General features: G+C 42.8%; 1 protein-coding gene across 1 annotated transcript; it reads right to left on the reverse strand.

Moving 5' to 3' along the window:
• Window positions 1–172: 172 nt before the first annotated feature.
• On the reverse strand, window positions 173–8,318 carry kcna1b (potassium voltage-gated channel, shaker-related subfamily, member 1b). The gene is made up of 2 exons (XM_033615092.2): window positions 7,370–8,318; window positions 173–7,046 (listed from the first exon to the last, which is right to left on the reverse strand). The coding sequence occupies exon 2, from the start codon at window positions 6,860–6,862 to the stop codon at window positions 5,372–5,374; it is 1,491 nt and encodes a 496-aa protein (XP_033470983.1). The 5' UTR covers window positions 6,863–7,046; window positions 7,370–8,318; the 3' UTR covers window positions 173–5,371.
• Between the last annotated feature and the right edge of the window lie 3,889 nt (window positions 8,319–12,207).

Below are 12,207 nucleotides of genomic sequence, written 5' to 3' on the forward strand. Positions count from 1 at the left end.
GTTTCTTTTTTTTTTTTTTTTTTACATTTACAGACATTTCCGGTCGTGTATGTGGCAACAAAAGTAGGTATTTTAAGCCAAAACAGGAGATTTCCTAACTCTAATCTAGTGGGTTTTGTGCCTAAACATAACCATACAGGGACAGGGACTATATATGAAACGTTGTATATGATGTATTCATAGTTTGCGGAAACATACAATGCCAACATTCTTTCTGGCATTTGGGTTGGATACTTCTCAGATGTTTGTCTCTAAGAAATACAAGTACTGTATCAGTTTTAATGTGTTAAATCTTCTAATTATCTGTGGGATTAACACCCTCCTAATTATATTCTAGGGTCACGAAACTACCCAAATTTTGTCCGGGAGTCTCTTCACAGTTTAGTTTTAAAGTGTCAGCAGTGAAGAGGAGGGAACTGCAGGGTGACATTTAAGCCAAGATCAGACTGAGTCAACACTCCTCTTTTCTGTTGGACGCTTTTTACATCATCCATATTCATCAATCAGTCCTCGTGTTGTCCTCTAACACTGTGTCCTCATGAAAGCACCACAGCAGAGACATCCTTCTCCTCACACAGCCATGTGCTCCCTCCTCAAAACAAAACAGCAGCAGCAGCAGCGCCATTTTGCTGGCATGCAGAGTGACTAATGCCTGTGGTAATGTTCAGCTGCTCTGCAGAGGAAACACTGGCTGCTTCCACTGTGGTCGTGTTCATCTTTTATCTCTCTACAGCAACATCCACAACTGAGCACATATATCCCCCATAATTTCTCCCTATTATCTGTAGCCTCATGTGAGGACATGTTGGACAATGTAAGCCTCAACCAAGCACTGAAAACACTGCAGTGCTGGTGTTGAGAAGCACTCTGATGGAGATACAGCAGGTCAGATGCTTAAAAACAACCCCAGCGAGACACATTAGGCGGACATGTAAGGCTCATTGTTTTCAGATTTTCAAAGCAGATGGTGTCTGTTTCTTTTGTGAGGAGCAGATCTAGTGTTCAGCAGCATGTTTTGGTCCCAGGAATCAGAAAACGGCAGTGTTTGGAGCAGCCAGAGGACGTTGTAAACATGCTCCTCTGGCTGTGGCAGCTGATACAAAGTGAAACAGCACGAGAGCTGCTGACAGTGCTGCAGATCTGCGAGAGTCCTTTGAGATGTTTCCTGCTGCAGTCAGAGACGTAGCTGCCGTTAAAAGACAATGAGGTCGTGCCCTCAGTGTTCTCAGGAGGTTTTTTCAACCTGTCAGTGTGTTTCACTTTCAGTGGGAATTCAGGCCTTGTGAGGATTTTTGTACATTTACATTACAGGATAAGTCTGGTGATATTATATATTTTTCTTCATGTTCAGACCCAAATCAACAGTGGATGTATCTGCCTTCATTACCATGAACACACACACTGTAGTTTATTTTGACTCAACCCCACACACCTTGTCCTGCTGCCACAAATGGTGAAAATAGTCCCCAACAAATACACTATTTCCTATATTTGTGACGCACTACATGTTCAGTATCAACCAGTGGGATTGTGGGTTAGAGGAATTAGAATAGTTGGTTTGTGTGTGCACATGGGACTGTTGACGAAAAGAAAAATACATAAAATATCAACAGAATTGTATCCTTCCAACAACAAGACAATTTGTTGCCTTTAAAAAATGTTTGCAAATGATTCAGTGAAAGCAAGTTAAATCAATGAAACCAGGCTATAAAAACAGTCGTCATTCAAAAAACACATGTAGGACTTATCTTATTATTTATAAAAACTTGGCTACATTCCTGACTGCAAATGTATCTCTGTTATTTGTATTATTTTTTTTTTTTCAAAACTGAAAATAATGAGCCTTATTATATGCCTTAATCTTGCTCACGACCAGTCACATGTGTACAGCAGGATTAGCTCCCTGATTTAGCTACTGTTGCTAACTAGCTTATCCAAACAGTAACAATTGTAGTATCTGTTTACCTCTGTTAAGTGCTTTGTAGGCGATGAATTTATAAATACGTTTTGATAAGTGTAGATGAAAAATAGATTGTTGGCTAACCTGACAGCTAGCTGGTTAACCGTCTAGTTGCCACATAAATGCAACTCTATGCCTTTATTATGGCTAATCCCTGGTAATGCTAATTTCTGCATTCAAATGGGGTCCTGTTTATTGTGCTCATGAGAAGTGACCATATTTACACACGATTTCACAACTTCCAATGTCATTAACACAAGCTTATGATTTCTACTGAACACAGCATTTGTCTCCAACAGTGTGTCTCAAATCGCATACTTCTGTACTGAACACTTAATATTTTGAGTGCACAAGTGCGCTAAATGCGCCCACACTGCATACTATGGGAAAATGCAGTGCACTACTGTCACACTCAAAAACAAACAGTTGAGTGGGTCACCATCTTTGTGACATAGCGGAAGCTTCCCTTAGCCTGCTGGATACTGTTAGAATTTGCTAGCTACTCCTAGATACAGCAGCACGTGTTAATCAACGCTGACATTGTGGTGTAAGTTTGGTTCAAGTGTGGGTGTCAAATGTTGGCGATAATTCTCCTCTGTTTCGCCATTTAAAAAAAAGACAAAGAAGAAGAGGCACTTCTTGTAAGTGCAAAATGGCAGTGCATGATTTGAGACCACACTGTTGAAATAATCGCACCATGCAAGAACGTAGTGTTTTACATAGTGTACTACTTTGAAGTGTACTAACAGAAGTGTGCAATTTGAGACACACTAGTTTGCTAATTGGTTTGCTAGCTAGGTTAGCCATTTAGTTGCCCCAAACCTATGCAGTTAGCTACTAATAGCTAATCCCTGGTGCTAACAACTAGCCAACAAACTGAATCATAAGTAGGCTAGATCTCTACTTTGTTAGCTAATGTTTCTACAGCTAACCCAGGAGGGTAATTTATGTTTTTATTTCTGTTCATACTCAGAGACAAGCATGTAAATATAGTTTCTTCTTCAGTATGACCCACAGTTAGAACAGCCACAATTTTGAGAATGTGTTGAAAAATACTGGAACGTCCCTTTAAGGATGTCAAACTCATGCACCTGCAGGTGTCTGACCAACAAAAGACCAGAGTTTCTCTTGAATTTTTGTTCAAATAATCCATATTTTAACTTCTCTATCTCACTCACTGTGCACTGCAGCCATGTGTCATCAACCAGGACAAGCGTGACTTTACACAGGCCCAGTAATCTGGCCCCAGAATATGGAATATATTCATATCTTTATCGAAACATGTTAGTCGATTACCCTCTTCTTTTCCAGGTGTGCAGGGAGTAGTGCATCTTTATGGCAGGAGAAGATAAGCTGCACATAGTAAGCTCTTTGCTGTCTATTGGAACGGGAGGCACTTTAGTCAATTCTAAAATGAGACGGGGTTCAAGGCACTAGAAACTAATTTTAGATATATCTATGAAATTTGTTAAATATTACTGCTTTCCTTCTTCAAACTGTTTAAAAGTCAAATGCAAGAGAGAAAAGAAGTTGGGTCACAAATCACATAAAAATGATCCCATGCACTCCATCGTCAAGATCAAAGCTTTAAATAAATGAAAAAGGAGGATGTTATTTCTGAAGTGTCATTTTTTTAAAGAGATCGTCGGATATGTCTCTTCTGATTTTTTTTTGCCTTGTTTTTATTTTATTTTTATTTTTTTTTTCTTTTAGCAGGTTTGTCCCCTCCGGCAGTTTGCTCCGTCATGCACCGTATCCTGTCGTTAGCTTGACAATAATGAGGAGACTCATCATCATCCCCCAGCTCCCGAGGTCCCTCCACAACTGCAAGCAATTTAATACTGTAGTCATGCATTGAGTATACATAGCTATACCATAGCTAATTAGGCCATAATGCTTTAGTATTTTGACATGCCATGATCTTCAAAAAAGAAGTGTTCCTGTTCCCTTAATGCTTCAACATTCAACACGTAAATGCTTTGAAATAAATAATAATAAATAGCCAGTGCACTTTTGGTGAAAACAAATGAGGGAAAAAATTCCAGGAGGAGAAGATGAGGGTCCAGGAAGAAAAAAAAAATGTAAAAATAAAAATGAGGTAACGTCTTGTGCATGCCGATATAAGAGAGAAGAAAGTCTCCACATGCGTTTATATAAAGGAGTGTTGCATGGCATCATACAGGGAACCTCCAGCCGACCTGTAGCAGCAGCAGCAGTGCAGATAATCCTCCACAAGGCTCGGCACACTTCCTGTTTGTTTCTGATAAGGTGCCTGAAAAACATCCGTCAACATCTGGCGTTGAGTTTCCCAAAATGTCCCTGGATGTGCCGCGGAAAAACACGCCTGAACTTCAACTGTAATCCACTCGAAATGTGTCGTCCATGAACGTGTTCTTCAAATCTCAGTTGGGCTTTGTTTTGTTTTTTTAGTCGAGTCTATTGCACAAAGCCGAAAAGGTGTCGAGGAAATTTTTGGATAAATTAATGTCAAATTAATTGTGCCTTCATGTTCCAGTGCACTTAGTCATGTTGAATTTCTATTGTCAACTCAAACCTTTGTTTGCAACTGACTTTCACTGAGCTAACTTTGGGATTGCGTCTTCATTTCTTGCAATTTACTTTTATCTTCCATTTTATTTTAATCCTGTTGCTGAAAGGTGCTACACAAATAAATTTGCCCTCCCTCAAACTAAATCTTACTCTCACATGACTTCATTTGCTCCCATCTTTCTCTCTTGTGCATCAATCTGTAGCCATTAAAAGCTCCATATAAACATTTTTTTCCATCTAAATTCATCTTAACCCAGGTGTAATTCTATAAATTACATTTAAGAGACCTATAAGAGATAATTATGTTGTGCTTTAGCAGCCTAAACCTGATGCATGTCCACACATCTGGGTAAAAAAATCAATTAAAGGAGCACTTTCAAGACATATCTTAAAAGAATAGTAAAAATTGGTGCAACAGAGACTGAAATTCGGGGCACTGGTTCCTACATTTCCCATAGTGCAACTCATTCATATCGACCATAATGTCTTTTGTTAGACACTTCCTGTCTGATAAAGGCTAGTGAATTTGGAATGGTCAAAATATCGGCAGTGTTGTCTTTTAATACTCTTTCTGCTTCATCAACACCAACATCTTTCAAACTGGTACAGATTGAGTCAATAATTTATCAAAAACGTTTCCCGACACCTGCTGATCTCTGCGCTATTGCCAAACAAGTCTGTCGTTGTGTTTTCATGAAATAACTGAGCTTCTATCTTAAATTTACCACGTGTGCCTTGAACTCTGAAAAGTCTTCACACACGTTTTGAATGATTCAATGCAAAAGAAGAATAAAATGCACCAATGGAGATAAAGCATCCAGATATTTCTACAATATTTACACTGGTGCGTCGGACGCTGCCTCACACGTCGGTGAGCAGCTTCCCCTTGTTCACACAGTTCTGACTGGGAGCCGTGCAGTTGGCAGTCCTAAGGTTCGCTTCCCTAAAGTTATCGATGCTGTTGTTCATGTCCTCATCTATCTCCATGTACTCCGACTTGCTGACTACTGAGGAGCTGCGGCGGCTCGAGTTGGTGTCCGACGCCAAGTTCTGGTTGCTGACATTGAGCAGCTGGGCCTGCTCCTCACCCTCCGTCTCCCGGTGGTAGAAGTAGTTGAAGTTGGACACAATGACAGGCACCGGGAGTGCGATGGTCAACACTCCGGCAATGGCGCACAGCGAGCCCACGATCTTCCCCCCGATGGTCACGGGGTACATGTCCCCATAGCCGACAGTGGTCATGGACACTACTGCCCACCAGAAAGCATCCGGGATGCTGGTGAAGAACGACTCCTTCTCCTCGGCCTCGGCAAAGTAGACAGCGCTGGAGAACAAAATCACACCGATGAAGAGGAAGAAAATGAGCAAGCCCAGCTCCCTCATGCTCGCCTTTAGAGTTTGCCCCAAAATCTGGAGCCCCTTTGAGTGTCGGGACAGTTTAAAGATCCTGAACACCCTCACAAGACGGATTACCCTGAGAATAGCCAGAGATGTGGCCTGTTCCCCTCCTCCCTTCCCCTCCTTGTTGTCTTGGTCGTCGGCCAGCTCTGTTCCAAGTGTGATGAAGTATGGGATTATAGCCACAATATCAATAGAGTTCATCATGTTTTTAAAGAATGCTGCCTTGCTGGGACAGGCGAAAAACCGGACTATCAACTCAAAAGAAAACCAGATGATGCAGAGCGTCTCCACCACGAAGAAAGGGTCTGTGAGGACATTTGCTTTGTAAAACACGGTGGTGTTCCCGATCTGGCGCATCCGCTGGCTGGGATCCTCCTTCAACTCTGGTAATGTCTCCAAACAAAATATAACTATTGAAATAAGAATAACCATCACCGAGACGATGGCGATCCCCCGGGCGGGCCCTGAGCTCTCTGGATGCTCAAAGAGGAGCCAGATCTGCCGCTGGAACTCCTTCTCTGGCAGGGGCCGCTCCTCCTCCCGGATAAATCCCTCATCCTCTCGAAACTTCTCCATGGCCTCCGCGCCGAGTTCATAAAACTTTATCTCCTCTGAGAACATATCCAGCGGCACGTTGACCGGTCTTCTTAGCCGTCCCCCTGACTGGTAATAATACAAGATGGCGTCGAAACTCGGGCGATTCCGGTCGAAGAAATACTCGTTTCGTAAAGGGTCAAAGTAGCGCATCCTCTTCTTGGGGTTCCCGAGGAGAGTCTCGGGGAACTGGGCTAGTGTCTTTAGCTGGGTCTCGAAGCGCAGCCCCGAGATGTTGATGACCACCCGCTCGCAGCAGTCGTGGTCGTCGTGGTCGTCGTCGGGCGGGTAGGGGTCCTGCGGGTGTCCCGGCAGGGTGGAGGTCTCGTCCATGTTCTCTGTGGACACCACGGTCATCCTTCCTGGCGGGTGGAGGACAGGAAGAGGAAGCGGCGTGAAGGTGAAGGACAGCAGGTCGAAGTGAGGAAGCCTCTACTGAGGCCGCGAGCTGTGCAGAGCCTCCTTCTCCATCATCATCACCACCACCATCATCATCATCATCTCCGAGCTGAACATCTTTCTCTCAGCGATGCTTCGTCACCTGCCAGAGGGCGAAACAAACTGGTCTCACAAAGCACATAGATCTCCCTTCACATCCTGTTTGTATCTGCTCCAACAGCAGGAGAGAACAACACCATGCAGCAGGGTACAGTAGCCTGTGCTGCATTTGCTGTATTTTTACCGCATACATCAGTATTCAAGTTTGCAATCCTGCTGCGCTTCCTCTCTGCGCACATCAGGACCTGCAGTTTCCTCTCACACATCAACTACTGTCCAGTCACACAAAGATCTGACACACTCAAATCAACAAATAAATATCCTCTAAATGTCAAATATGCTTTAAGAAGATGAATAAAAATGTACCTGAGCTGAGCTGGAGAGCAGCGGATGGAAGGAATGTCCTCACCAGCGCACACCTTTCCCCACTTGGGTTTAATACTGATATCGTTTTACAGTATCTCTGAAAAATTAATAGACTATGTTGTCTTGGTCAACATCCGTATCCTCTTGGTGTAGGTTTTCAGCGTCGATCGGAGCAGCCCGCAGGAGGAGGAGGAGGAGGAGGAGGCTTCAGACGGCTTCAAACCGCAGCTCAGCAGCAAAAATCCTGACTGACAATTTGGTAAAATCATGCTGGAGATGAAGGAGGGAGAGGACGGAGACTGGTGCAGAGAAAAACAAGATATAAAGCTCCCAGTCTGATGGGGAGAACTGGGAAGACTGGACACTGCAGCATCAGCAGAAAGCCGCGCTCATGCTTTTTTTTCTCCTTTTGCTACGGTGAAAAAAACCCGCGGAGGCTTTAACGGAAAAAAAAAACTAGATCCCGCGCTCAGAGGCGCACGAGACAGAGGATGTGTCTCCGGTAATTTGGAAGCATATTGCAGGATTTCATGTAGAGAGGAAAAAGGAGAAGTGAGTGAAGTGAGGGAGGGAGGGGTTAGGATAGAGGGAGTGAGTGAGTGAGGGGAGCGAGGAAGAGGAGAGGAGGGGGGTTTCGACGCAATGCAGACAGACTGTAAAACACAGTTGGCACTACAGTATCTGCAAAAGCACCAGCTCACCCAACAACACAGCAGCAGGTCCGCACCGAGCTGCACGACCCACCACAGCGCGCCTCACACTCATTTTACTCTAATATACCTTATTAGAAATTAAATCAATGGACGCTGCGAGGTCTCAATACATTAAAACATCCTCTGCATCACGTTATGTAACAGCGTGTTTGCTTTATATTCTGCTGCTGGTATCAAACACTCATGCTGGGTTTTTTCTCAGCTCTCACTTTGACTGGAGGAATCTGCAGCAGGAAGCGGCTCTAACCTTTTCCCATAATTGGCTGCTGAGCAGTTTGCGACAGTCGGGCCTGCATGTTGGTGTAAATACCCCGGTGTTGCTATGGTAACAGGGAGAAACCAGCAGAGTGATTCTTTTTTTATTTATTATTTGTTTGTATTTATTTATTTATTTAGTGGTCATGTGTGAAAACTACATGACAGAAAGAGTCTAACAGGCTTCAGAGCAGCAACTGATCAATAGTATCAGCCTGTATGGAAGCCCATTGATGCCAGAAAAAGAAAAACATTCACAGGTATTGATAAGTCAAATTTATTCATCTTAGCAGGTAAAAAATAACATCAATTGCCCTGTTAATAAATACATTTCTGATGTCTCAAGAAGTTAGTACATTAAAGCTTCGATACCATTGGTTGGCGTTAACATATCCACCCCTTTTCGACATAGCGAGCCAATGGCCTCTGGAAGCTTTTGAAGCCACAGTGGCTGTAACATACCTCAGCCTATGTGTGTTAAGACGGACAAATTTGACTTATTAATACAAACATCAAAATAGACATATAGAGCTCTTCCACGTTCCAGAGGCCACCAACCCATTAGATATTAATATTTGGTTGAATTTAGGTTGTGATGCAAGGTGGCCAAAATTCGATGTCCGGAAAATGTTGAATACTGACGATATATGTTTTTGATATTTTGTTGGTTTAACTGAAAATTCAGCCATTATCTACTCACCCATATGCCGAGGGAGGCTCAGGTGAAGTTTTAGAGTCCTCACATCACTTGCAGAGATCCAAGGGGAGAGGAGGTAGCAACACAACTCCACCTAATGGAGGCTGACGGCGCCCCAGATTCAAACGTCCAAAAACACATCATTGAAACCACAAAATATCTCCATACTGCTCGTCCGTAGTGATCCAAGTGTCCTGAAGCCCCGACATAAAAAGTTGTTTGGAAAAACCTCATTTGAACGTTTGCGCAACACCATGAGACAGGGCACCGCCTTCGTGTGTGTTCACGTGCTTTCACTGGTCTCGTGCGAAAGCGTGTACACGTGAGCGCGGTGCACAGAGAGGCAGTCAGAGCTACAGGCTTTCGCACGAGACCAGTGAAAGCACGTGAACACACAGGAAGGCGGTGCCCTGTCTCATGGTGTTGCGCAAACGTTCAAATGAGGTTTTTCCAAACAACTTTTTTATGTCGGGGCTTCAGGACACTTGGATCACTACGGACGAGCAGTATGGAGATATTTTGTGGTTTCAATTATGTGTTTTTGGACGTTTGAATCTGGGGCGCCGTCAGCCTCCATTAGGTGGAGTTGTGTTGCTACCTCCTCTCCCCTTGGATCTCTGCAAGTGATGTGAGGACTCTAAAACTTCACCTGAGCCTCCCTCGGCATATGGGTGAGTAGATAATGGCTGAATTTTCATTTTTGGGTGCACTATCCCTTTTAAGTAACCAAAATCCAACATCATCAAAACATGTCATGCCAACATAATGTTGACGCAAAATAACGACATCTAGTTGTAAGATGTAGAGAACAAAACCCAACATCTGCAAAACATAATGATGTTCGCACCCACACAAAGTAAAAATCTGTCATAGTTAGATATTTAAAATATCGTCGACCCAATTTTCAATCCAACCAAATATAACGTCTGTCCGACATAAAAGTTCAATGTCTTTCTGGCGTCATTTTAACATCCAGTGCCTGCTGGAAAAGTTCTAACTCACTAATCTAAATTGAATATATTAATGAACCTACTAAGTGGAAATTACAAGTACATTGAATAACTGTGATTTTATCATTTTTGGCCCAGAAAAAAATATAAAAAAAAACAAGTCAACACTACAAGGCTCAGATTGAATTGTGAGAAAATTATAACAACAGTCCCCCAATCCCCAAATGGATCCCTTACAGACTTGTTGACTCAAGCCCTAAGCCCTTACAGACCTAGGAACAATTCTATTTCTTCCCCTTAGCCCTTGTCTTGGCCCTTCCCCTTGGTTTTGCGCATTCACGTGAGGGGAAGTGGTGTCCCAATTCTCCATCAGGTTAGCTCTTAACCTGACCAAGGGGAACATTCTATAACTCAAAATGTTTACCCTCAAAAAGGAAATGAAAGTCAAAAGCGATGGTTTAGTTCTAAAAAACAAGACAACTTTTGATGTGCTCAGTCAAAATTATTCAATAAGTCTCAAATATAAGACACAGAGTCAAATTATGAGTTTGTCACATTTCTGAGAAAATTGATCCAAATTTGTTTGTTTGTCTTTTGCATTTCAAAACACTGTTTGCTGGTGATATTTATTGATACTGATACTGAACCTTTATGATGAATTATTATAGAATGGATATACCTGTAATCTATGTGGTAACAGAAGCCTGATTCAATGTATTTTTAATAAAAACCTGAAACACAGCGATGAAGCTCAGACCGCAGTGTTACACAGAAGCTTCCTCTGAAGTCGACCTTCATTTAGCATTAAGCCGCACATGCAGATAACTGAGATAACGAATGAAGGATTTAGTTATTTAGGCTTAAATTATAAAAACCTCGAGCCTGGAATTGCTTTGAGGCTTAATTTGACTTTATCTGGGCTTCTGAGACTCGGCTTGAATTCACTGGAGCCTGGAAGTTATCTCACCTCTGCTGTGGGGAAGGTCAGATGAGTGGGTCGACTATAAGCCAGCCAATACGACTTCACAATGAGAGTCTGAAAAAGATAAAACTGGAGCTCCTGTGTGTGGTGGATTTATTCAGACAAACCTGAGATATGAAAACACTTAGTACGCTTTCAATGGAAAAAATATATTTCCTGGAAATGTGAAAGAAATCTGTAGGCTGTCGTCAGAAGCTGGCATTTACTGTAAAAAATCCATTATTGTGCGTCAGTGCAGTTTGATGTATTTCTAAAGGAGAAGGTCGGTGTATCTATATTTTCTTTATTTTCAACAAATCCCATGAAAAGACTAAAATCAACAATGTGTTGATGTCTCTCTCAGTGCTTCCTGACTTCCTGTCTCTCAGTTTCAGCCCACTGGTTCTTACTAAAGATGTAAGTCTTTAAACCCAGTTCAGACCAAAGATTTGGGATGAGACGAGTGAAAACATGCAGTTACTTGCAATGCGCCGTTCTGCAACGTTCTAAAAAGCTGCCTGTTCACACCAAGTGACCACCATGAGACGGTGTATCATCTCTAGGCAACAACTCTCTGTGCTTCTGATCTGTAACGTTGACAGGAAGTGACCGCCATGAGACGGCGTATCATCTCTACTCAACAACTCTCTGTACTTCTGATCTGTAACGTTGACAGGAAGTGACCACCATGAGACGGCGTATCATCTCTACTCAACAACTCTCTGTACTTCTGATCTGTAACGTTGACAGGAAGTGACCGCCATGAGACGGCGTATCATCTCTACTCAACAACTCTCTGTACTTCTGATCTGTAACGTTGACAGGAAGTGACCGCCATGAGACGGCGTATCATCTCTAGTCAACAACTCTCTGTGCTTCTGATCTGTAACGTTGACAGGAAGTGACCACCATGAGACGGCGTATCATCTCTACTCAACAACTCTCTGTACTTCTGATCTGTAACGTTGACAGGAAGTGACCACCATGAGACGGCGTATCATCTCTACTCAACAACTCTCTGTGCTTCTGATCTGTAACGTTGACAGGAAGTGACCACCATGAGACGGCGTATCATCTCTAGTCAACAACTCTCTGTACTAACTAGTGCCTTTGATGGGGGACTATTTTCAGCAGTGGATTAATCCACATTTGGAGCTCTAGTAAGTATCGTGTTGATACAAACACAATACTTGTCAGTTTGCAGGATGGGAAATGTACGTATTATTGCTCCACTGTGGTAGTTTGACTTAAGTATGAAGTAA

This window comes from Epinephelus lanceolatus, chromosome 23 (genome assembly GCF_041903045.1).
Source record: "Epinephelus lanceolatus isolate andai-2023 chromosome 23, ASM4190304v1, whole genome shotgun sequence".
Classification (NCBI taxonomy): domain Eukaryota; kingdom Metazoa; phylum Chordata; class Actinopteri; order Perciformes; family Serranidae; genus Epinephelus; species Epinephelus lanceolatus.